General features: G+C 34.0%; 1 protein-coding gene across 2 annotated transcripts in view; it reads left to right on the top strand.

Moving 5' to 3' along the window:
* CADM2 (cell adhesion molecule 2) overlaps window positions 1-27,929 on the top strand; it is a 335,754-nt gene that overhangs the window by 126,105 nt on the left and 181,720 nt on the right. For both annotated transcript variants that reach the window (XM_058731712.1, XM_058731711.1), the window contains exons 3-4: window positions 22,346-22,498; window positions 25,108-25,245. In XM_058731712.1, the coding sequence (XP_058587695.1) occupies window positions 22,346-22,498; window positions 25,108-25,245 (291 nt within the window). The remainder of the gene's footprint in view (window positions 1-22,345; window positions 22,499-25,107; window positions 25,246-27,929) is intronic.

The following is a 27,929-nucleotide window of genomic DNA, read 5'->3' as shown; positions in this document are numbered from 1 at the left end:
GCTTGGAGCCTGGAGCCTGCTTTGGATTCTGTGTCTACCTCTGTCTCTCTCTGCCCCTCCCCTGCTCATGCTCTCTCTCTCTCTCTCTCAAAAATGAATAAACTTAATTTTTAAAAAAAAATTACTTCTTTTCATGTTGACCTTTGTCCTTTTTTTTCATTTCTTCCTGTTTTTATTTTATAATTTTGTACTTTACCTAAATGGAAATTAGTCTTTCATTTATTAATGGGAGCATCTTAAACAGACTCATTTTATATTCTTTGTCCAACTGAGATGTAGTATTTATGCAATTTTGTTTTATACATTCTTTGGTAGTTGGAAAATTATTTTCCCGTCTCCCTCCCTCTTTTCCTTCTCCCTCTTATTTTTCCACCTGGCTAGCTCTTTCCTATCTTAAGTTTGTATATTATCTCTTATCACTTACTTTCCTAGGCCTACAGCCCAGAACCATTCTTTTTTTGTTGTTGTTAAGGCATATCTGGGTGTGGTGATCTAGTTAGAGAGCCAGCTTGCTCAGTTCTTGATTAAAAGGTTTTGTCTGTGTGCTCACAGCCTGAGACCTGTGGGTTGTTTCAAGCCACAGCCCAGATGGTGGTGAGTTTTATTTTTAGCTTCCTTCAGTGTTGGGGAGCTTCACTCCAGGCCTTGACTTTGAGAACTTTCTATTCCTGGTTCTGTTTGTCTGAGAGCACTTAAATCCCTTTAACTCCATAGGAGCAAACTTTAGACCTGGAGGTAAAGAGGCCTGCAGCTTTGCAACCACTCTCCCCTCTGTTATATGGTTCTTTTCTGCTTATTTTATTTGGAGGGCCAGTTTGTATATCTGTCATTTTTTTGTTTGTATTTTTACTATTATTATGTGTCTGCAATAAATGTGTTGAGTCAAATGTGAACCCCTGCGCCACCTGACCTGGAAACCCTGGTTTATTTGAATCAGCTTTTCCTGATGGGATACATATTTATTGGATAAAATATAAAATCTGATATAAACATAAAAAATTGTTAATGAATTCTACGGGCATTTGCAGCAAAAAGCATTTTTTAAAAAGTTTGCAGTCAGATGTTGAAAGTTTGTTTCTATCAACTGGTCATAGGACTGTAACATTTTCTAGTAATTATAGCTGTGTGGTTGCTTTTTTGTTTTTGGTTTTTTTTTTCATGAGTTTTAGTTCAGCTGTGAGGTGGACACAGATAACTCAGAAACATACATGACATTGCTCTTAAGAAACTTAATGTACAATAGATGGGGCGCCTGGGTGGCTCAGGCTACGCCTCTGACTTCGGCTCAGGTCATGATCTCACAGTTTGTGGGTTCAAGCCCCACGTCGGGCCCTGTGCTGGCGGCTCTGAGCCTGGAGCCTGATTTGGATTCTGTCTCCTTCTCTCTCTGCCCCTCCCCACTTGTGCTCTCTTTGTCTCTCAAAAATAAATAAATAAAAATGTAAAAAAAAAAAAAAACAAAAAAAAAACTTAATGCACAATGGAGACAATATTAACATAGATAATTAAAATATATCGTAAAGATCGTAAAGATTGATAAATCCCCAATGAGAACTCTATTTAAAGAATTCAAAGAACTGGGGCATCTGAGTGAGGATGGAAAGCATAATTTCTATGCAAAGAACTATAAGAGTGATAACTTTTCAAAATAAATAGGATTTGGAACTGGGACGTATGTAGGAGGATAGCCCACATAGAGGGATCCAGAAGGGAGGCTGGAAATGGGCAAGTTAGCAAGCATTCAAGTAACTATTTACCTTTAGCTGAAAAAGACAAAATAAATGAGGATGGGCCAGAACTAAAATATATGTGTGTGTGGAAATACGTGCTCCTTTTCTGGGTCCACCCACCCTTTTACAAGACTACCCTTTCTTTTGCTATAGCTAATTCTCTGCCCTTTGTTCTCCCACTCCAGCTGCCAGGTCATGGCCTGACTTCATCTTTAAATTTCCATAATAGTTTTCTTGATTCATTAGATTCTTATTTAATTACTTTCTATCCCCAGCTCTGACTTCAGAATTTTATACTGCATTATCATTCACTTGTTTTCATGTTGCTTTGCAATTATCACGTACATATTTTATATCTGTGTGTTTGATCTCCTCCAAATTGCAAGCTCTTCAAAATAAGTACAGGTACTTACTACTTCTTTGGAACTTCCTCTCTACATATCCAGTGTTATGAACAAATGTCTTAATTAATAATTTATGTATTTGGAAGAAACCCATATTAGAAAAACAATCCACATCCTAGGTATTTTCCTTTTGTTGTTGTTTGTCTCAATTTGTCTCTTTATCTCTGTGCCTTCTTTCACTATGATTCTCCTACCCTCTCTCTGCCTGAACATATAAGTGTATTTTGTGGATACACATACATATACATATATGCACACACATGCATGAACATATATAAGCTTTATGAACAATACATCTAGAAGCAATAGTTTCTAAGAGGGGTAATGTATAACTTCTCATATAATCAAACTGTAAATTCCTTTATTTTAGGAAATAAAATATTTTAGGTAAAAACGGCATCTTAGGAAGCTAAAAAAGTAAGGTGGCCTTAAAACCATCAACTCATTCCTTTTATATATGTATAAAAGGTAACAACTGTATATCAAAGACAGTGTTTGTGTCTATGTGCCGTCAATCACTTTCCCTCTTTTATTAGTCTCAGATAGAAGATAAACAACAAGACTGACAGTTTTGTGTCCTTTGCCATTTTGTGTCACCATCACAGACAAGAGGATATTATGTCATCATTCAAGGCTGTCACATTTGGTGTATTCTTCTATTTGTCTTAAAGACTGTTTTCCTTGTAATCCTCATGAATAAACACGCAAATCACCTGTTGATTATATATTATTTTATTATGGAAATATTTTCTCATAATATAATGTCCTCTACCATAGATGAGAGCATTTATTGCAGCTGCCAAAGCCTCCCAAATATAGAGATGTTTTGTTTTAAGGAAATGTTTCTTAAATAAGTGAAAGAATAAATATGACAAGATATGTGGCTTTCTTTTTCAAAATTCTCTTTCTATTATAAAGAAATTGTAATAAATTTTTACATCTGTATAACATGTAAATCAAACAGTGAATTTTGATATTTTAAACGTAAACCCATGAAGTATTTAGTACTATAATAAGAAGTACTTTTTTAAAACTTTAAATTATGTTTATTTTGTGGGGTATAGGATAGTTCTTTAAACAATATATGTTTGTTAAGAAAACTGATATCTGAGCTGAAATAATGATTAAAAAATAGTGAAATGGAAAGACTTTAATATGATTAATATGATAATCACAGCTTCCTTTTTCTTTTTCTTTCTATTTTTTAGAACTTCATCTACTTCCACATGGTCCTATTTCCACATTTTATGTTAAGATTTTAGTATATTTATGCCAAAAAGCAGTCTAAATAAATGAACAGGCTCTATAACTAATTAATAACCAATTTCAATAGCCATACAATTAATATTAAAAACATAATTTGCTATTTATTTTATATTTTCTGAAGTTTTAGTGTTTTGAAGATATATTGTAACTTAGTTGCTAAAATTAGAAAATTCACAGTACAAAGAAGCAAGAAAAAAAATCACCTGAAATTCCAGTAGTCTCATGCATACTTTTCTATTTTATCATAAAACTGATACCAATCTGAACACTTAATTTTGCTTCTGTTTTCAATTAGGGTTATATCATTTCCCTGTGTTGAAGGTCTCAATCTTAAAATATGAAGGCTTCTTAATATTCTATTAAAACTTTGCTTCCTAATATTTGATATTAAGTACCTTTAATTATTGTAAGTAATGTGATTATGACTATTTTTTATGCATAAAACTGACAGCCTGTTATGATTTTCTTCCTTTTATAATAAAAAATATTTTCAAATGATTTTTTTAGAAAAAGGAAATACAGAGTATTTTTCTGAGACCTTGGACATCTCACAATTTTCTTTTGCAACATCACATGGAAGATCAATTGATTGGTCATAAAATTTTTGCCGTATAAGCTTTCATTCTCAAAATTGTGATAAAACTGCTCCTTTTTGCTTCAGGAATTCAATAAATTTTAGAATGAAAAAACATTAATTTTAGCCATAGAAATCATTCTACCCATAGAAATCATGTGTCTTTAGTTACATTCGTCATAATTTTTCTCAGAAATCTCTGTGTGTTTGCACACACACACATGCGCGTGCACACACACACACACACACACACACACAAAAGACTATACATTTGTAGTTTCTCTTCTTTCTTGGACTACCTTTTATTTTGCATTCTAAGAGATCTCAAATTGGCTATCTACATCCAGGTTTCCATATTTCACTATATTGATATGGTTTTGACTCCTGCCTTTACTTTGAACTTGAATTCTTTTGTATTTTTAATCTATCTTCATCTTTTTTTTCATATCCAGTTTTCATTATATATCAGATAATCCTTCTTCTGTGTTTTTCCTCTCTTTTTAAATAGATTTTGTATCTTCTTTTGGCCTACTAAGAATTCTAAATACTTGCATAATTTTTCTGGTTCCTGCAGCAAATTCTGTAATAATTCTTTGGGATTATGTCCCTTTCTTTCTTTTTTTAAAAAAAATTGTTTATTGTTAGTTTATATTTTTATTTATTTATTTATTTATTCATTTATTTATTTATTTATTTAGAGTGAGAGACAGAGTGCAAGGGAGGAAGGGCAGAGAGAGAGAGGGAGGTACAGAATCTGAAGCAGGATCCAGGCACTAAGCTGTCAAGACAGAGCCCAGCCCAGGGTTCAAACTCAGGAAGCTCCAGATCACAAACTGAGCTGAGGTCCAGATGTCCCTATGTCCCTTTCTTTTAATCAGTAGTATTTTTCATAGGACCCATATTATTGTTTATTTAACTCATTTTGGTTACTTGCAGCAATGCTAACTTGATTAACAAACAAACTCATAAATTTCAGGAGTTAAAAGCGATAGGATTTTTATTCTCACTGACATAGTGTTCAATACAGAAGTTTTAGTGTCCTATGGCCTTTCACTCTGTAGGGATTCAGGAACCTGGGGTTCTTCAATTTCATGGCATTTTTATCACTTGGAGTGGTAGAATCCTCCATTTCCAAACAGGTGAAGGAAGAAGGGAGGATGGTAAGCTCCACCAACTTTTTAAAAACCTCAGCAATGAAGTGAAATATGTCACTCCTCACATTCCATTGGCTAAGTCTAGTCACATGGCTTTACCTCAAAGTAAGGGGTTGCTGAGACATGTAGCCCTTATTTAGACAACCAGCTTCTGAATTTAATATGAAATGGAGAACACTTTTTTCTTTTTTTTGGTAGAAAACTAGTCATCCTAGCCTCATTCATCCTTTGAAATGGAAAGATCTACCAAATCTAATGTATGATGGCATTTAATATGCGAATATTACTTCTTATTCCAAAACCAGATGATGATAACTATATTAGCTCTTAGCACAATCCCCCCTGTCTAGTTTGGCTAATCACAAAAAAGCCCTCTAGATTTCAGGTGGGATCTCACCTGTCCTAATTTTTCTGGGCTCTCAGATATCATTAACAAATCAGAGTTCAGTACCCCTGCAGTCCTCATGGTGTGTTGCTACCAAAGCTCTCCCTATTCCCATCTTCTGCCTACATTTTACCTGTGAATACAGTGTACCACTACCACCTCTAGATCCAATTTGGATGGCAGTATATTGCTTTTATTTTGCCTAATGGGTTATTATAATATAAGATCCCTGGAGCTTAGTGGGTAAAGGATTGTTTACTTCAAAAGCAGCACTTATTTGGTGTGTGAAGGCTGTTCTTTTCTTTTCTTTTCTCTTTTCTCTTTTCTTTTTCTTTTTTCTTCCAATAGAGAAATCCCAGAAAGTATTTGTATAGTACATTGTTCTAAGTGTGTTGAAGCATATACAAGAAAATACAACTTTATAGCAGATTACTTCTAAAACATGTAATTATGCAATTTTCTTATTCTCTTCTGCATTGGAAAGCTATTTTATGCACTCTTATCTTTCATATTTTCTTCATTATATCAGTGAATCTTTCTAAGAGAGAGGCAGGTTCATTTTCACAGTATAGGTAGTTGGACTGCCTCAGTCTCCAAGGCCAAGCCAAGCTGAAAGCTCAAAAGTCTAGATCTTGGAGCTTCGTATGAAAGCTGTGGGGTCAACAAGTACAGGAACCTTTGAAGCAGTGTATATCATGCTATGGGTTTCCCTTCTGAGAATTAGCAGGAGTAGTGTGTGTTCAGTGCTTTCCCTCTGGGTTTCAGAAGGCACCTCCACAGTATATCTCATTTCAACCCAGCTACAAAGTAGGAATTCAAGGTCTCTACTGAACCATTATATTTAATGCAATCAAACACCATGTGTTCTTTTATTATAGATTTCACGTGATGTGTCTAATTTGATGTATATTTTTTTCTCATCTCTTCAGTAAGTTTTGGGATATTACTTGTGTGGATTACTGGAAAAGAGTCCTTTTCTGTACTCACTCATAAAAGCCTTTTATAAAATTAGCTTTTATCAGTCACTCCTCATGTGTCCTTGGCTTCCCAACTTCAATGATTTTAGGCGTGCATTGGATTTTTGTCCTACACTATTTCAAATTGCCCCTCTCATTTATTTATTTACACAATTATTTATATATACCACAAATATACATAGAAGCCTATGTATTTATATAAATTATATGAACTTATATATACAATCTAAATTATTTTGTCTATATTATATATAATACTATATAATGTAATATAAGCATGTGAAATTTTTCACAAATTTTATACTTTAGATGTGACATATTAAGATATGTTATTGCTTCTTTTTTAACAATCACTGAATTTATTTGCCTTTTGCTAAAATTTGTCATAAGTAAAATTTGAGTGCCCTACATTTTTATACATTGATAGACTTCTGAACGTTATCATATAATTTAATATGAATTAGCACTTTTAATTTTTTTTAATGTTTATTTTTGAGAGAGATAGAGCGAGAGAAAGAGAGAGAGATGGGGAGGGGCAGAGAGAGAGGGAGACACAGAATCCAAAGGAGGCTCCAGACTCTGAGCTGTCAGCACAGAGCCCAAAGCAGGGCTTAAACTCGTGAACTGCAAGATCATGACCTGAGCCAAAGTCAGATGCTTAATCAACAGAGCCACCCAGGTGCCCCAAATTAGCACTTAAAAAAAAACAATTTAGACAACTATGGTAAAGAAAAATCAAATTACATAATGTAAAGAAGAAAATTCAAGCAGTATAGGAAATGTTTCATTTTAAACTCAGAAAGTATAATGTCATCCTTCAAATTCTACGGGGTAAATTGTGATTTATTTTATTGCTCTGACATTCACTGCATTCCCATTAAATGCTTGATTTATGCAAGAAGATATTTTAGAAATAACATTCATGATCAATATTAATTTGCTGATTTTTCAGAGACAGTATTTACATTCTGAAAGAGTCACACTCCCCTCCTCCCCCACAGAAAGGGAAAAATTAAAGAAGGAAGCAAGATAAAGTTATTAAATTTTCAGTCATAAAATTAATTAGCTACGAAAAATTAAATACCTTTCATAGAAATCTAAACTTATTAATGAAATCTGTATGTGATTATGCCTGAATTTCAAAAATATAAAAATGATTTTCTTAGATGTATTAACAGATTCCTAGAATTTCAAACTTTGTGTAATGTAGAATTTATTCTACCTAATAATAACATTGTCCTCTAAATGAAGGCAAAGCTGTGAATATTTAATCCAAATTTCAGGCTTTGAGATTACTACGGGTATTACTACAAATGAGCACAACATAATATTGAGTCATTTTCACTCCCTTTGTTACAGAAACTAATTCAAGGTTTTCACAAGGTATGGGGCCCTATAAAGTTACAAGATCACAAAGTACCAAAGGCTGGTTTCTCTATGTAATGAAGGCAGATGTTTTCCATTCCCAATGTACCTTTGTATATGCATTTCCATAATAGAATGACACATAATCTTCTTGTCTCTTTGATATAAATGCTCTATGAGAGTCACACCACATGGCTACATATGGTGGTTTTATAGTGGGAGTAAAAAATGGATTTCATATGTCTGTAAGGAGACCAATATATTGTAGGTTGTTGGAAAGAATGAGAGCTTACAGAAACAGTTTATTGCAAATACCACATCTTCTTTTGTTCTATGAATCTAGGCAAATAGTGAGCTGTATCATATTGTGAACTGTATCAAAAACTGAAAGATATATTCTCAAGGAAAATAAGAAATAATGTGACAAACACCTACAGAAATATTGTTTTGAAGAACAAACAAAAATCCCACCAACTTTTGTGGGAGATGGATGTTCCATGAGAGGGAGGTGTATGCAAAATGACTCTCAAAAGCCAAAAGAGCGTCAAGACTTAAGAAAAAAGCTAACAAATCCAGTTTGACAAGAAATGGCTTATTAAAGGGACTTAGAACAGGTCTTGGACAGCTGCAAGATCAGTAGATAGTCACAACCCCACCTCCCTTTAGACCTGCTTTTATGGCTTTAGAGGATGGGAGTACAGGCTAGGGGACCACCCAAAGGGGAATGTTTCCCTGTAGGTGTGTGTATCATAATCAAATCTCCCAGGTAGATTAAGGATTTTATGCCCCTAGGCTGTACTTAAGGGTGTGGTTAAACAAAAGGAAAGAATGAATGTGTGTGTGACAGGCTGTGCTAAAGATTTCAGGTCATAGAACGGTCATTATGGTGCATTTGTTCAAAATGATGTTAGTCTGGTTCACACAATGGGGAAGAAAAGTTTTTTGTTTTTTGTTTTTTGTTTTTTTGTTTTTTTTCTGTATAAGATCCTTGAAAACGTATATGAGAATTTTGTAATTTGTAAATTTTGATAATCATCTACTAGCAATCTTTCCTTATAAAACTACCGACATTGGACATTGAACAATATAATATATTAAATGCAGTTGAGTGGTGTTAATATTAAGATGAGGATTCTAGTAATCATGGTCTTTCTTCGCTAAATGAGGAGAATGTAGTTGCACAGATGGCAGTATTTGAGCATTTTCAATATGTAATGAATCAGAATTAACGTTTATATATTATAATTTGTAAATTTAATTAATGATTAATTAAATTTAACTATTAATATAATTTATAAATTATATAAGCTTTGAGGTGTAAAAAAAACTCTGAAGACCAAAGTTGCTCACATTGTATGTTCCTACTTTACTTGCAAGACATGTTTTGTTGATGTGTTGCTACTTGTAATGGTATGTTTATATGATGCGTTTTTCAAATGCAGACTATACTAAGTATGAAGATTGTTGGATCTTTTGACATTTTAGATCTGAATTTTATACACTTAGCTTCTGTTATGTTCTTATGCTATCTGACAAATGGTATATTCTTTTTTCCTTAACCCACTTTTTTGAAGAAAGAAATGCACCATTAATAAGAATGAAATGCCCCTAATTTTTATCTAGCAAGATGATATTAGGGAGACAGAATCATCTTATATAAGAATATTTTATGTATTGCAGTTTTATACACACACACAGACACACACACACACACACACACACACACACACAGCAATGCACTATTTTCCTACTTTGTCCAAAGCAGATTTTGTCATTTAGAATTTCACCTTTTATCAACTAGACATGTATGTGTGCTTTTCCATAACTTTGTGCTGCTCTCTCCCTAAATACTTGCTTTAGCGTTTTCATTCATTTGAGGAGAATACTAAAGCCTAGGAGAAAGAGAAACGATTTTGAAAGTATGCACACTAATTTTCTAAAGATGAAATTTGAAACACAATTGATTATCTGAGTAGTTCTTACTGAATTTTACTTATGTGACATAATTTTCAGCTAGATCTACATATTGAGCACAAAGTGTAATTCATATCAGATGATAAAATATGGATGAATAATACCATTAACAAAATTAAGGTGTAACTAATTATTTGAAAACACCTTTAAAATCTACCAAAATTTGTTAATACATGAAAGCATACATAGGGTATAATATAGCATATAGTAATTCCTAATCACTGAAAGCAGGAATTAATTTGATAGAATACGTTTAGGAATTGAATTTATGATTGAATTTAATAAATGTTACTATTTAAAAATTTTCAAAAGTCACTTGGACATATTCTCCTGCAATGTGGGAAAGGCATATAAACATCCCTGCCAAGAGACCAGGCGGCCATTACTTGAACAACTTCTTTGGTAGAGTGTACTGTCTCATAAGTTTGCTCAATACAATTGTGAAGAGCTCAATAGATAAAAAGGCAGTCTCTATATTAAACCCAAATCAACTTCTTACTATCTTCTAACATCCAATGGGTTTGACCAGAATAAATATGATCTCCCACTTATGTGCCAATAACCCCTTCTACTCTACCTTCCATGTTTTCTTTTCCAGTGAAACCATCCCCAGATTAAAAAAAAAAAAAAGTTGGAACTACTTTATTCTTTCTCAAAATGTAATATACAGATTATCAAAGAGGTGAATTAATATATACTGATAATATATGGGGTGAGGGGTATGTGTGCATGGTAGCAGCATTTTCCTTCTCAGGCAGTTATCTTAGTGAAGATTTATTTAGAATTCCCAAATAAGGAGTTGACATTTTAGAGGATTTGATATTGTCTAAAGAAAATGTGGAATTGTTTCATCATTGGCTTTGAGTTATATTAGTTTAAAAAGACTTACAGAATTTTATTTCAAATTGTTATCAGAATTGAAGTTAATATTGCATATTCTATTTGGCAACATGTATACATATATGTACATAATTAATATACATTTACAATTAATACAAACCATCCTGAATATTTTTTATTCTAAAAGCTTTCTTTAGTGAATAATAGTAATTCACCTCCCACTTTCTAAAACTAGAGTCATGAGGGGTACCTGGGTGGCTCAGTTGGTTAAACATCTGACTTCGACTCAGGGCATGATCTCATGGCTCACGAGTTCAAACCCCACATCAGGCTCTGTGCTGACAGCTCAGAGCCTGCAGCCTACTTCATATTCTGTGTCTCCCTCTCTCTCTGCCCCTCCCCCACTCATGCTCTGTCTCTCTTTCGAAAATAAATAAAAACATTTAAAAGTAAAAACTAAAATTAAATTAAAAAATAAAACTAGTCTCGGGGTCCCTGGGTGGCTCAGTCAGTTAAGCGTCTGACTTTGGCTCAGGTCACAATCTCAGAGTTCATGGGTTCGAGCCCCACGTCGGGCTCTGTGCTGACAGCTCAGGGCCTGGAGCCTGCTTCGGATTCTGTGTCTCCCTCTCTCTCTGTCCCTCCCCCACTCATTCTCTGTCTCTCTCTGTCTAAAAAATAAATAAACCTTAAAAAAACATTAAAAAAAAATAAAACTAGTCTCATGCTCATAGCTTAGAGGATGGCATAGTCAATAGAAAATAACTATACTGTTACTTTCATAGATCTTTCTTCTTTTCTAAATGTAAAGCAGTATTGAGGAGAACATTTTCAAAAGAATAGATTCATAATATTTTCATAATTTAGTATTTCAACAGAATTTTTGTTTCAAAATACAACAAAGTTATGACTATTTTAAATAAAGAGTGTTATCTACTGCTTTCCAACCTTCCTGGATATTTACATTAATTTTTAGGTAGAAACATCAGTGCATACAGATATAGTGTTAAAAGCAAGCCTACAGTAGCAAGGCAGAAACTAACTGCTCACTAATCTCTCTCCTTCCTGTGCAGACAGCTGGACTACATTTGTCAGCCTCCCTTAAAATATGGTCGTGGGCTTGAACATGAAACGGGAGCTGAGGTAGTATATGCACTTCTAGGTGTCTATCATTAAAATTTCTGACACACGCCTCCTGGGGCTCACTTCCTCTCAGAAGATGTTCACAGTCAAAAGTTGAAGATGCAAGCTTATACCCTAATACTTCTATAGTGTACATTGCCCTCTGCCAATAACCTTGAGCCATCCTTCATTGTTATGTGTTAAAGAAACTTCCTATTAATCTAAGCCATTCTACATCCGAAAGCAAATCCGTATTATAAAGACACTGGGTATGATGACATATAGATGGTTAGCCAGAGATACAAAAGAACATTTAAATGTATTTGCTTTGGCTTTACAGAGTTCTTTTTGCCATATGACACTGTCAAAGTAGGAGTAAAGTAGTTATCTATTTTTAAGAGAAGGAATAAGTTGTCATGGCTTGATTCCACAGATTTAGAAGGTATACAGGCATAGGTCACTATAGAGTATAGGATGGCAACTCTACTGCCTTAGATTTTTTAAATTTCAGTTACATAATTCAAATTATTTTATAACATAGAAAGAAATTTTTAATAGAGTCTTAAAAATGAATTTTTTGTTTGAATTGTGAAATATTTATTATATTTTATTTTTAAAATTTTGATCTCTACTAATGATATTTTGGTGTTATGTAAGTAAGAACAAATTAATCTAATGATTTAGAACCTAAAAACCAGAAGCACCAAACCCCTTTTAAGTCAAATTTTACAAAATAAAAATTTATCAGGTACAAGGAATCTATGAGACATAAAATTTTCAGTCATTATCACGTTAAAATATGTCATTTCTTTGAGTATACTGTCCTTAGTTATCTTACTCTATGACAGAATTTGCCAGGTTCACCTGCCATTTTATACATTTTTACTTCCACTTGTTTACTCATTCACTTTCCCAATAGAGATAAAAGATTATATTTAAGACATTATGTGATTTATTATGGGCAGTAGGAAACAGTCTCATCCATGATTGGATGTTCCAAGTGATGACCATATAGTAAGATAAATGGTACATGTCAGTACATAAATGCTGGACCATGTAATCTTCACTTTTAATCTCGTTGGCTCAACAAATGATGATTGAGCTTCATGCAGATTCCTGCCCTGGAAGAATAAAGAAGACATGAACATAGTTGGAGGTGGACAGCATAGAGGAATTTATCAAGAAAATAATGTTAGTTAACTTGAATAAGTATGACCCTGAGACATGCAGAGGAAATAATAGGTAAAGCAGCACGGATTACTTACCATGTTTGAACACATGCTCTCACTTTTAAATTTTAGGCATTTTGAGGAAGGATAGGGAAATGGACTAGAAAAGTAGGAACTTATGTTACATGACGAACGGTTTAAATGTTATGTTATAGAAGAGATAATGGGGGGGGGTGCGCCTGGGTGGCTCAGTCAGTTGAGCATCCGACTTTGACTCAGGTCATGATCTCACAGTTCATGAGTTTGAGCCCCGTGTCGGGCTCTGTGCTGACAGCTCAGAGCCTGGAGCCTGCTTCGGATTCTGTGTCCCCCTCTCTCTCCACCCCACCCTTGCTTGTACTCTGTCCCTCTCTGTCTTTCAAAAATGCATAAACATAAAAATATTTTTTTTAAAAAAAGAGATAATAGAGAAGGGATATAGGAGTGTTATGTCAGCGGTTATTATGATGGAGGCTTTAGGAACTTAGTAGAGTGAAAGCCGCTCCATTAGGACAGATCATGAGGAGGACACTGTGAGGAAGAGATGCAAGCCTCAGCAAAGACAAGAAGATTGGAAACTAAAAATGTCATGGAGCTTATATTTAGGCCTCAAACATATTAATAAATTTTCAATAGCCAAGTTCATTAATTATTAGTATACTTTAGATGTCACAAAATTTTGCTTTTTCTAATGTTTCATAAAAATAGACAACAAAGATGGGAATGAGAGTAGTGAATTTTTGTTTTTATACATTTGAAGTAAGAAAATCTGGGATTTAAAAATTTAAATTCCACCACTGGAAAAAACCTTCCTTCAAATAGTGACACAATTTCCAGATTTATTGCTTGGGTTCTGTTCACATTTTCTATTCTAAAACTCCATTTACTATGGCTTCAGTAAAAATCCAGTCCGAGCTGAAACTTGGTATACAGAATATCAGCTCTGGAGCAATGGTTGCTTTTACCAATTTTCCAGAAGATTGATTTATATCGTTTTGTGTTGTATGACTGTAAAGAACAAAACAGAAAAGGATTCACTAGCTTGATATTTTACTCGGTCTGTGTTAACTCCTTTATTTCTGTCCATAGTACAATTTTCAATTTCAATTTCAATTTTCAGTGAATTTTCATCTGATTATAAACACTATTTGATTATACTATTAACAAATAAAATATGTGGGCTCTTAATAGAATAACACTTTTATAAAAATGGATATGTGTGCCTAGATTTCCTTTTTACCTCTTTTACAATATCTTGAGGCATATTTTGATATCATACATGTCAACATACTAATCATAAGGTCTGACAAGAGTTAAGTCTTGTATCTGTGGCCCGTTTGAAGACTATTAGAGCTTCTTTGACTTACATTTTCTTTCTGATTTGTTAGGATATGGATTTAATTAGTAGAAAAATCATTTTGTTATATCAAAACATAGTTGACCTCACTAAAGCTTTAGTTCCTTGTTCTAATTCTTATCCTTGGGGATAGTAGAGAGTTCAGCTGAAAAAAACAGGGGTGAGCAGATTGCATGAGTCAAGTTGCTCAGTGAACAGTTCTAGAAAAATCAGTAGGGGAAAAGCAGAGTAGGCAGTTAGCCTGAGTCTAGGTGGACAATGTGCAGGGAGCAGACCTGTTGCAGAAGTTGGAAAACAAAGCAGAGTGCTGGTCTGGGCAACCTTAAAACAACAAAGTCAGAATCGTGGGAAGGAGTCTATTATCAGGCAGCAGGCAGCAAAATAAATTTGATATTGAATCAAAGGGAAGCATTCTTAGGTACAACTTTCCCATAGGCAGAACTCAGCTTATTGTATTCAAACATCTAACTCTCTCTAGGAATCAAGTAGGGACCCTGGGTGGTAGGGACTTGAGCTGCAAAGAGAATGAAGGCTGTCACATCTATAGTTCTTGACATCCCATCATATTAGTGATGTTAAACTTCACAAAATGCGAGTTACTGGTTGGATAATTTATTTTAAGGGGCTCCTGCGTGGCTCAGTCGGTTAAGCATCCAACTCTTGGTTTTGGCTCAGGTCATGATCTCACTGTTTCATGAGTTCGAGCCCCGCATCAGGCTTCTGCACAGCTGGCAGTACAGAGCCTGCTTGAGATTCTCTCTCTCTCTCTCTCTCTCTCTCTCTCTCTCTCCCCCTTCTCTACTCACATTGTCTCTGTCTCTCTCAAAATAAATAAACTTAAATAAATAAATAAATAAATAAATAAATAAATGTATTTTTAAAACTTGTAAATGTTTGTAGTGATTGTCTTGGCTAAAGTCCATGGATGTAGGAGAGTATGCTTTTGGAAACTTATGCTAAACATTGAGAATGTAAGTAGCCAAGATGACACTTGAAATTACTTCTGTCATCCTGATATAGATTTTTTCCTTAGTAATTGTCTATAAAATATAGTTAATTATAACAATAAAGTCATTCAGTATACAGTATCCATTTAGCATAAAAAATTTTCTAAAATGAAGTTAATGTATACAATTGTAGAATATTATATACAAAGGTTGATGGTCCACATATGAAATTAAAAGCAACAAATTAATTACTTGCCATCTATATATCATGATATGTGTAAAGCCTCATGGAAAATACAGAGTGATATAAAATAATCCTTATTTAAGGAAGTTTTAGGTAAAGTGAGAACTAGGGAAAAATGCAAAAACAATGCGATTGTTAATGTGGTTTTTTTTTATCATTATTTAAGAACCATAAAGTGTGACATGAATTGTTTATTACTCACTGGAAAGCAACTAATATTTGAAAATGTTTCTGGCAAGAAGTTTGTGATCACCTCTATAAATAACATAACACTTAAGGAAGGAAAACTATTTTGCAAATATGCATAAATTATTATCAGGTTCTTAAATGAATAATGTCAGATAAATAAAATAATATTAATGTTATTTAGCTCATTTGTTTTAAAACTAATTAATATACAAATTATTAACTGTGACCGGTAACTTTTGTTAGAAATTAGTGTAAAATGTGACTAAAATCCTCCAAGTAATTGCCTGGGAATTTTTATTTTCCCAACATGCATCCCAAATATTCATTTGTATGATTGATGAATCATTTAAAACCAATGGTATATTGGAAAAATAATTTTTTCTAGCACTAAGTATTATTTAATAGATTCTTACTCATTGGTCAGTGCTTCTTATTTGCAGCTATGGTTAAATTCTCCAGAGCTCAGAGTTTTGAGCCATTAAATTACCTCACCAGTGGGTGGCACCTAATAGCTGATGAGGTGTGACCACAGAGTAGCCCACTTTCCCATCAGCTCTTTTTTTTATTTTTTTTTATTTTTTTAACGTTTATTTATTTTTGAGACAGAGAGAGACAGAGCATGAAAGGAGGAGGGTTAGAGGGAGAGGGAGACACAGAATCTGAAACAGGCTCCAGGATCTGAGCTGTCAGCACAGAGCTCCACACGGGGCTCAAACTCACAGGGCTCAAACTCATGACCGCGACACCATGAACTGAGCAGAAGTCAGACACTTAAACGACTGAGCCACCCAGGCGCCCCAATGTTTATTTAGTTTTGAGACAGACAGAGTGTGAATGGGGGAAGGGCAAAGAGAGAGGGAACACAGAAACCAAAGCAGGCTCCAGGTTCCATGCTGTCAGTACAGAGCCCAATGCAGGGCTCGAACTCAGGAACCGTGAGATCATGACCTGAGCCAAAGTCCAACACTTAACCAACCAACTGAGCTACCCCAGTGCCCCTAATTAGCTTATTTTTAATCTCTGTGGTGTGTAAGCCATTGCCTTTTATTCTTTTATTGCACATAGTCATTTCTTCTCTTCAATTATTCCTAGGGTAATGTTAAAAAATATTCTAATGAGATCTTTGAGTTTTTATTAAGTTATTTACATAACGATGAACATCTTGTGATCTTAGAAGCATTCTTTTTAAAGATTGAATTAACTTCAACTAATAATATCACAATTCTTTATTTAGGTTCGCTATACATTTGGGACTTACTATGTGGAAAAGTTAAATAATATGGATATTCTCTGATTAGCTACTGCTTTTTGTGTTCACTTGAAAACCATAAGCTAACATGGCAATAGCTTCAGAGATCACTCATTCAGTATTTCAAATCATTTTCCAATGAACTATCACTTTGTTAAAAATTTTCATAGCATGATGTTTCTAGTTCTTTTATGCTCAACAGTGTCTAAACGGGACACTTTTTTTTCTTCTTTTTTTGGCTTCTCTCCCACAGGGGAGCCTGTGGAGATATATTCAAGAGGACTTCCTGGTTCAGTTCTTTTTCACTCTGCTCTTATCATATACAGACAGAGTATGGTTCTCAGTTTCATTTCAATAGCCATTCACTGACTACCTCCTGTGCAGATAGTGATGGTGCAGGGAGCTGAGATGGGGAAGACAAGGCTTCTGCTCACAGGGAACCCACTGAGTTATAGTATATCCCTCTTTGGACTTTTAAAGGCTTTCCTTTATTCTTTCATACTAGAAATGTTATACAGTAAACTGCAGATGACATCATAAGCATTTACAAACTTGAAAAGATAAATACTACAGAGACACGAGTCATTTAAAGTCTTCAGTCCAATGAGAATCTCCTTAGGCAAATAAATTATCAAGGAAATTTACACAGTAAATAGTCCCTTTACTAATTGTGTCAATTTCTTGGTTCTTGGAATTATGTTTTCAGGTTTTGAATATGTATTTATATATTTCAATGCCCTAAACCATATTCCTTATACTTCCACTCAATTATTACGATCTCTGCCCAACACTCCGCAGACGGGCACTAATTTGAGTGACTTGTCTAGGTTCCTATGGTTAATCAGGGAAAGAGTTTACATTAAAATGCAGGTGTTCTGCAGGGCCTAGTTTTCAGTCAGGCTGGTAGGAATCATGTAAAAAGTCAAAATATTATACGACTTGGTAGGCTAAATCAATGGGGACACTTCAGACACTAAAATATTCAGGTTCTCATCAGGATTCTAAACTCAAAATATCTTAATATATTAATATATCATCGTAGATTTACTTTAAGGGACTGTACATACTACATGAAGTCATTTCAACTCATAATCAAAGATGAAAATAAATCAGGAATTATTATCCACAGGAAATCTGACTTCATGTAAGCTCCTAAAGCATGCTTTTTAATTCACAAGTCATTGCTTTTAGCTTTACTCCATGCCAATGGTCTAAATATTAAAGATTTATATTTATGTATATTGAGTAATGCAGTTTGACTTTGGTGATGTTATACAGTTTCCACAGTCTGACCAAAAAACAGTTAAATTTATTTTGCTAAGATTCACTGAAAATTGTAAGCTCTGTCTCTCTGTCAGTGGGAACTGTGTTAGAAGAAATGAAATTGAACACAGGGGGTAAGTAACAAGCTTTACCCATATAACATCATGGCAGAAACCTTAGGCTTTCCCTTTTGGTGACCTCTTTTTTGAAGAAACAAGAAATATGTGATAAATATTTTTCTTAAATAAATCACAGCTTTGAAAAGTGGTTGATATAGCCTGAGGTCTTATTGGGGAAATAACGAATCTGTGTCCCACTGTTTTCCTCTGGCAACTGAACAATGTATATGTATATGTATATATGTGTATATATATATATACACATATATATATATACATATATGTATATTTGTGTATATATATATATATATATGTATATGTGTGTGTGTGTGTATTAGTGCATGTTAGGAGATAGATTATGAAATATACATTTTTAAAAAAAATGTCCACTGTAAATTAATGGAATCACAAATACAAACATAATCAGACTTGCCTTATGTTTCATATTCAATAAGATTCGTTTCAAAAATATTTGTAAGCATATGCCTCTTTATAGAATTAGAGTTAATAAAGAATGGTAGCAGAGGGACTGCAATCATTAAGGTGTGTGTTATTTGAGTATCTGGGAGGATGTTTTATTTTTTATAAATATATTTAAAATCATGAAAATTTAGAATTATCCCAAATATTACATACTGTATTATTGCCTGCTCCTTTCACAAAACACATAGGGAAGGTACAGGCAATTCAAAAATATTTGGCACTTGGGATTCCCCTCTTGCTCTGTGGCAAATGTGTATAATAAATTTTAAGCTTTGATATCCTGACCACTCCCCTATTCCTTCAAATGTACATAAAAATTTTTAATTGAGTTTTTATTGTATATTCACACACAGTTGTGTGAAATAATAGAGAGATTTCATCAACCCTTGACCTGAATAACATCTTGCAAAGATATCACAACTAGGAAACTGACATTGATATAGTCGACCAATCTTATTTGGGTTTCATCAATTTTACATGTACTCATCTGTGGGTGTGAATGTGTGTGTGTGTGTGCACGCATGTGTATTTAGTCTTTTAAATTTTATTTCATGTGTAGTTTCATGTATCCATCACCACAGCCAAAATACAAAACGGTTTCCATCACCGCAAGGATCCCCTTGTGCTATCCTTTTATAATCATATCCATGTCCTTCCCCTCCCTTCTACCCCTTACTATCCTTAACCCTTGGTAAACACTAATATTTCTAGCTTTAAAATTTTATTATTTCAAGACACTATATAAATTGATCTTACGTGTATTTATAGAGTTTTTGAGTGTATTACTTTGTATATTTTCTTAGTATTTGCTCTGGATTGAAATACGTATGTGATTTACCACAGTCTACAAGTAGCAACGGTTTACCATTTGGAGTAAAGTATGGAAATCTTACTTCTTATAGACCCCTTTGTCCTGCCCATTTTTTACTTGTCTTGAGTATTCCTTCTATATTTGCTCAACACTGCATCAATTGATGTTGTAGTTTTTGTTTCAAACATCATATAATGGAGACAACTCAAGAGAAGGATAGTCTATATTGTATTTACCCATGTTTTTGTTCTTTTAGTCATTCCTTCTTCCTTTCTGATACTCCAAGATTTTTTTTTCTGTCTAAAGAACTTAACTTTTCAAGACAGATCTGCTAGAGAAACATGTTCTTAGTTTTCCTTCTTCTAAGAATACACGTATTTCCTTTTGATTCCTGAAGGTTAGCTTCCCTGAGTAAGAATTCAGTCTTGGTATTTCTTTTCTTTCAGCACTTAAATAATGTGCCACTCCCTCTGGCCTCCATAATTTCAAATGAGAAATCTATTGTCATTTAGATTGATGTTCTCTTGTAGGTTATATGTCTTTCTCTCTGGCTGCTTTAGATTTTTTTTTTTTTTTTTTTGTCTTCCAGTTTAATTTTGATGTACCTGGATATAAATTTCATGGGGTTTATCATTAGTGTGTCTTATTGATTCTGTATATTACATTTAAGTCTTTTGGAAAATTTGCAGTTTGGGATCATTATTTCTTCAAAATATTCTTTCAGCCCCAATCTCTTTCACTTATTTGAAACTTGTATGGTACCAATATTGAAGATTTGGTTATCATCCCACAGGTCTCTGAGGCCCCCTTCTTCTTTTTTTTTTCCCCTATCATCTATTCTTTTCTTATTATTCAAATTAATTATTAATTATATTGCCCTATCTTTAAGTTTACTAATACCATTCTCTGTCATCTCTACTGTACTGTTAAGCCAATTTAGTGAGTTTTTATTTTGGTTATTGTATTTTTGTCTTCTCTAATTTTCATCTGATTCTTTTTTTTATTATTTCTTTGCTGAGATTTTCTATTTTTTGTTTCAAGATAACTACTAATTGCTGAAGTATTTTTATGATGGCTTTTTTCAAGTTATTTGTCAGATAATTACATTTGTTTCAGCTCAGTGTTGGCGGTGTTTATTGATTATTTTTCCCCCTCAAGTTATGATTTTCCTGGTGTTTGGTGTAACCAGTGATGTTTTTATTATACCTGGACATTCTAGCTATTATGTTAGGAGACTCTGTATTCTATTTTAATTTTCTATTCTAGGAGGCAGTCACCTTGTTTAGGTTTACCCATAGAGGTCCTGGCTTACATTTTCAGGTCGTGGTTGAACCAACAATTGACTTTCCAGAGCTAAAGGGTGTTATTGGTCAGCTTGAAGTGCCTATTTCTACTAGGGGTTGAACTGGTCCCCACTGTAACCACCTAAAGAGGCAGAGGAGCTTCCATAGGTCAGGCTGCCTAATGGTTCCAGCAGGGGTATGTGGTTCTCTAGCACATAGGAAGATCACTTTAAGGGCTGAGTACTTGTCAGAGATGCATCACTTCTCTTCCCCTGCTGCCCAGTTGATCACTATCTCTAGGCAGTGAAGGGGAGTCTCCAGCCCAGTGGGGGAAAAAATTGCTTTCCATGGCCACTTGTAGTTAGTGACACTCCCACTTGATTCCCCCTGCAGCTAGCCCAATCTTTCCCAAAGATGCTGGCAGGACTTGCATTTGGTATGTGATTAAAAAAAAAAAATTAGTCTACCTAGGCTACCTTCTGTTGCTAGGATGTCCTTGGGAAAAGCCAGGCCTCAATTGCCTTTTATTATTGGTTGGGAAACCACTGAGTTGCTCCTTAGATCCTAATTTCCCTAACCAGTGCTCTTTCCTCTGAGTCCTCCTTTATTGTCTCTTGCTTAATTCTGAGCTTATAGCTGTACTTAGTTGGAAATATAATAATATTTAAAGCTTTTAATGTTTTTCCCAAAATGAATCAAGAGGAGCATGCTAAGCGATCTTCTGTGAAAAAAAAAATGTAAATAAATTAAGCAAATAAATACATAAATAAATAAAGTTCTGTGGTAGAAAAGGTGGCATGAACCAAAGAAATATACTAAAAATATTTAGCAAAGGTGGTACAGTAGAGGTACCAACCAGGGCAAATTTAAACATTCAGTACCTTACAGGTGTTTTTCAGCGGAAAGTCAGCTCTGGTTGAAAGGAACTTCAACAGGTTTCTCTATTGTAGAGAAAATGCTCTTAATATGCTAATGTGAATTGTTGGTCTCTTGGAAGGAATGCAGCTATCACAGTTTTCCCAAATTTATCTGTGCATAGAAATGAAACCTGTTTATAGTTTTTTTAGATACTAGGATTCCATGAAAGCCTGTGGAGGAAAGCCCTTATTATCACCACCGACATCTACCTCATCTGAAGTATTGTACCAGATGCAATCATTTAATTAAAAAGTTATTTCTGAGAACATTAAGGAACACCTAATTCTACTTTGATTTTTTTAAAAATCTGATAAAATATTTCCATACATTTAAACCTTCCTTTAATCTGTATCAGGAAATAAGATTTAGATGAGATGTATGGCCAAAGACAATATTTATTATGTTATGCTAAAAATATTTAGTCTAACAGTACTGACTTTTTCTAATGTTGCTATTTGCATTTTCAATGTTTTCTCTTTCCAGCTTTAAGGGATAACAGGATTGAGCTGGTTCGAGCTTCCTGGCATGAATTGAGTATCAGCGTCAGTGATGTGTCTCTCTCAGATGAAGGACAGTACACTTGTTCTTTATTTACAATGCCTGTCAAAACTTCTAAGGCCTATCTCACTGTTCTGGGTAAGTACAAGGAACTAACACTATGTGATCGCAAGCTACAGCAACATGAGTCAATAACAAATATATAGTTTGAGGCTCATATTAATAGATATAGTTTAATCCCTTTCCTGCTACATTATAACAAGAGGCATTTAAAAAGTCAATCACTTGCCCCATTTTAGAAAGAGACAAAGTGAGGTGTAACAGTTTGTATGGCTTCCTAAGAGCATCCATTTTGTTTCTTAGTGAGCAATACATACCAGGATATTATATATCTGGTGATCCTTTAATAAAATAACAGAATAATGATAATAATGAATTCAGCGTGTCTATAGAGTGGTCCTACGTTTAATTGTACAAGTCATTTGAGAGGGGCCTTCTCTAACCCTTATAGCTTTCAAATATGACTTCTTTGTTCATATTGGTGCATTTAAATGACCCTGACATTTCTGTGTCTTATCTTTTAATTTTATAGTTTTCTAGATTCTTAAGTGAAGTACATAATGTCAATCTATATGTAACTTGTAGCTTCTCTGTGGTTTTATTTTCTAAATTACTGGGCCTTTTCCCCAAAGGTTAAAGTGACACCAAAAAGCATTACATTCATAGAGATTCAGAGGAAATAAAGTTGCAGCAAAGAACTCTCTGTGATTCCGCAGATGTCATGGCCCAATCAGTTGAGATTGCTGCAGTTCATTGAAACACACCTGCATACTGTTAGAGGAATTTAAGGATTGATTTTTTTGGGGGAGGGGGGGCCCTAGCTTGCCTGCTTTTTTATAGATAAAGGCATAACATTGCATATAAAAGAACTAATGCATGCTGTTCTCTTAGGTAGGAATATTAAAGTTAATCCAGCTAGTGAATTGGTTTTGTACCTGCGATGTGAAATATGTTTCTTTGCAAGTCCCACTGGGACTATTTTATAAAAATCTTCATCAGCTTGCCACTACAGACAAAATATATCCACTAAAATGGAATATTTCAATATAACAACTGCCTAAGGTAACGTATTGTTCTGTAGAGAGCCACCTTGAGACCCCAACAATAGACAATGGGTTGATTTCAGCTTATTAAATGATGGTATGGCATAGATTAAAAGAAAGCATATGAATGTGAACAGAAAATAATCCAACTAATTGGAGGATGTTGACCTGTCATTTATCATTGTTGTTCTTGTTATTGTTTTAATATGCATTTCTCTTATTGGTGATTTCCAACATTCTTACATTTTATTCTTTTCAAATTGAATTAAATAGTACAATAAAGATACTTCAGTCTGCGTTTATTACTGAATGATTTTAAAAGAAATGTTAATAAACCTCTATGACAACAAGAAAATATTATTACCCAAGAAATATGACATTTTCTATTATTTAAATCATCCATGTACTATCTCTGCATATTAGTTATCTGCTTAGCCATTGGATGACTTGGACTAGAAAAGGTAGTAGTGGTTAGCATTAAAGATAATTTACATCATGCCTCACAAAACCACTATTGCATTTCTAATACAAATGACTTCAAAACCCTCTGTGTAAGAATCAGAAAAGTATTGTTGCAGTTATTGATAAATCTCTTATTCTAAAATGCATTTTTGAACAAAGTACATAGAGGATAATAATATCTTTTTAAGCCTTAAGAATTATGAAATCAGGAATGCAAGGTGCTCTTTTATTTAAATCACAATATGCTAAGGAATAAAGAAATGTGCTTTGTGGATTTTTTCTCCCATTGCAAACACTTTACCTTCTTAAGTCCTTATACTGGTAAGTCTTAAGACATACTGCATGGCTGTTTTTGAGATTTACAAAGAGTATTTTTTGCAGGTAAAACTTTAAAAGCTACTTGGAACTAAATTCATTTTAAATGATTTCTGGATAATACACACACACACACACACACACACACACACACACTTGCATATATAAGATAGTTCCCCACCTCACCCCCATCCGGGATTTCATCTTCCACAGTTTAAGTTACACATGAATAACCTCAGTCTGGAAGCAGGTGATCCTCCTTCTGACTTCTCGTTGGGCCAATAGTAGCCTAACGTTACAGCACAATGCTTACAACATTCACCTCACTTCTTCTTATCACATAGGCATTTTAACTTCTCACATCCACACAAGAAGGGTAAGTATAGTACAATAGTTTACAAGAGAGACTACATTCACATAACCTCTGTTATGGCATATTGTTATAATAGTTCCATTTCATTATTTATCATTGCTAATCTTTTACTATGCCTAATTTATAAATTAAAATTTATTATAGGTAATATGGATAGGAGAAAAAAATAGCTTATATAGTGTTCAGTACTATCCATAGTTTCAGGTCCGCTGAGGGTCTTGCGATGTCTCTCCCTCAAATAACCAGGGTGGCGGGAGGGGGGGCAGGGAACTACTGAATATACATATGTATATGTGTTTGTGTAGATATACACAATTTTATATCTCTCTATAGATTATAGAGATATTTTAAGCAGTTTATTTTATTATATAACACTGTTATTTTCTATTGAAGTTATTGTTAATTAACAACCCATTCTAGCTTTGTGAAAGTAATAGTCATAAGAATGAATCAGCTCTGGAGATTGATGTTCCCTCCATTTGCTTAAATTTCAGGTGTTCCTGAGAAGCCTCAAATTAGTGGATTTTCATCACCGGTTATGGAGGGAGATTTGATGCAGCTGACTTGTAAAACATCTGGTAGTAAACCTGCAGCTGATATAAGATGGTTCAAAAATGACAAAGAGATTAAAGGTAAATAACAGGAAAATTTTCCCAAGTCACAATTTATGTGCTGAAACTAGTATGAAGTGTTAGATGCGGGACATTTTACATTTTCTTTTTCAAACCATAGTCTCTCTGATTAAGTGTAATTTAAACCAGATTTATGCATTTCTTAAATTAGGTAACTCTGGAAGGTATATCAATACAATCTCTGTGTGCCCCATTTTCCTCTTATGTATAACAAGTCTAACAATAATATATACATCATGGAAAAGTTGGAGAAATGAAGGAGTTATGTATGAAAACGACAAAGATTCATGCGTGGCAATAGTGAGCACTAAGTATGTGTTAGATGCTATTATTTCCAAACTCCTCTATAGTATTTAGATTACAGACAGAAATTCGTTGAATTATGTCTTCAATTTGTTGATTTTTGGAATTACAAAATTCTGAGGATAAACTTGGCTAAACATCAATAACTGATTACTAGTAGTTCCTACAGGGGGTAAAAACTGTACTTGTCTCAGAAAAAATGCACAGTAATTTAAATATTAAGTAGAGCTCTGCTCTTCATACAACTAAATTTACACACACAAACACACACACACAACCTTTAGATGGGAAATAAATTTATAGGGGAGATGCCTCGTGAGGTTAGTAGTGGTGTTTATTTATTTGTTGTTTGTTTTTCCCCGTGACAATACCGGTATCTTGGACCTGATGTCACATGCAATTAAAATCCAAGAATTATTGGGGCGCCTGGGTGGCTCAGTCGGTTAAGTGGCCGACTTCGGCCCAGGTCATGATCTCGCAGTCCGTGAGTTCGAGCCCCGCGTCGGGCTCTGTGCTGACAGCTCAGAGCCTGGAGCCTGTTTCAGATTCTGTGTCTCCCTCTCTCTGACCCTCCCCTGTTCATGCTTTGTCTCTCTCTGTCTCAAAAATAAATAAACGTTAAAAAAAATTTTAAAAAAATCCAAGAATTATTTATGATGATTGTTAAAAATGTTTCCTGTGTGCATAGTAATAATTTATGTATTATTCTAAAGGTAACCCACTAGGAGATTGGTTTATGCAAACCACTCCAATTATTTTAATTTGTAATTCAAATATCTTATCTTAGATTAACAATAATTCTTACTAATGGGCATGCTGGCCCAGCAGATATGATAATACAATATAAGATTATATTGTATAGGGTTCTACATTATATAGAGATAATTATTATATAAGGTATTATATAATATAGGATTGTCTCTATTACTAAGAAATTAAAAGGTTTATGATCTATTTAGTTATCTTCTTTTCTATTTTAATTACTCTTTGTGTATATTTTTCTCCAAACGAGGACTTACTTGTAATTTATCACTAATCACTACTTTTGTTTCAGAACTTCTATTAAATACATTTTCTCAAACAAATTTTGCAAAAATACAAGCCCACAAGACACAAGTTAGACATGTTGCTATGCTAAGTTAAACTTTCAGGTTAGTATAAAGCCTGATCATATATTCTGCCAGCAATCAGGAACACCCATTCTAATTCTGCCTTTAGGATATGTTTGTTATGTCCTAGACTTGGTTAGATCTTTGCTAAATGGACCATCTACACTGCTTTTAGAGTTACCATACTATGACAAAGATCTCATCCAGCCACTTTTCTGTTTAAGCACTTCTGATCAAAAGCCATAATCTGTACAATAAATTTTAAATCTGACTTCCTCGGCCTAGGAGAAAGCTCCAGTCAGTTCTTGAGGACTCTCCTTCGATTGCTATATTACCTACATTAATTCTGACATAGTTTGTTGGTTCTTCTCAATTTCTTAGCATTTTGTTTATTTTGAGGGTTTGTCTCGTATTCTCATGGAGGTCAGAGACTAACATACGAGTACTTCATTAATGTTGATTGACTGTTTTTAACATTATAGCTGATGGGAATTCTATATTGTACTCAAATTTTAGAAAATGCTTTATTTTTTGACAAGTATGGCTTATGCTCTGAATGCCAAACAGATTTGATTACATCTTAGATAAGGGGGAGACTTTTGTTTATATGTAAAAACATGAAAAGCTTGATCTTACAAACATCATACTTGAAAATCATCGGGTCAAAAAAAAGAAAAGAAAGGAAACAAAATCATCTGAGTCAAGACTAGAAAAAGAAATCAAGACAAAAACCATATACAGAATATGGTTCTGTGCTACATTCAGAAGTAGTGAGGCCTCCTTTATTTCTGTATTCTCTGATGCGTGGCCATCATAGAGCACTTACTATGCCTAAACTTGCGTTCATCTCTATCACTTTTTATTTTTTATAATTCTTTTTTTGCATGTTGATACAGTTTGTCTTCACAATTATATGGTAGACTTGCTGAGTGCATTAAACTATTTTTATAGGTGTATTTGCAAATATGTGGTATGCAGTACTCTGCACTGAATGCATTCATTTCTCTTGCTGTCCTCTAGATATGCTCAGTGAACATTCACTCTAAAATCCCTCAGTAAACACTCCTCACTGAAAGCACCATTCCATCCTTATCTTGCACTCCTGTCTTTTCAGAGATCAAAATCTGACTTCCTATTACCACTTAACAATTTTTACTATATCACTTGACACTTTTTAAAGACAATCCCTGGTGAAAGCAATAGGAAAAGATAAGCTAATCAAATCAAATCAAATTAAATTGAATAAGAAATTGTTAAAATGCTTCCTGATTA

The sequence above is a fragment of the Neofelis nebulosa genome, chromosome 5, assembly GCF_028018385.1.
Source record: "Neofelis nebulosa isolate mNeoNeb1 chromosome 5, mNeoNeb1.pri, whole genome shotgun sequence".
NCBI classification, from domain to species: domain Eukaryota; kingdom Metazoa; phylum Chordata; class Mammalia; order Carnivora; family Felidae; genus Neofelis; species Neofelis nebulosa.
Note: the sequence above shows the minus strand (reverse complement) of the source record. Positions and strands in the feature narration are given on the sequence as shown.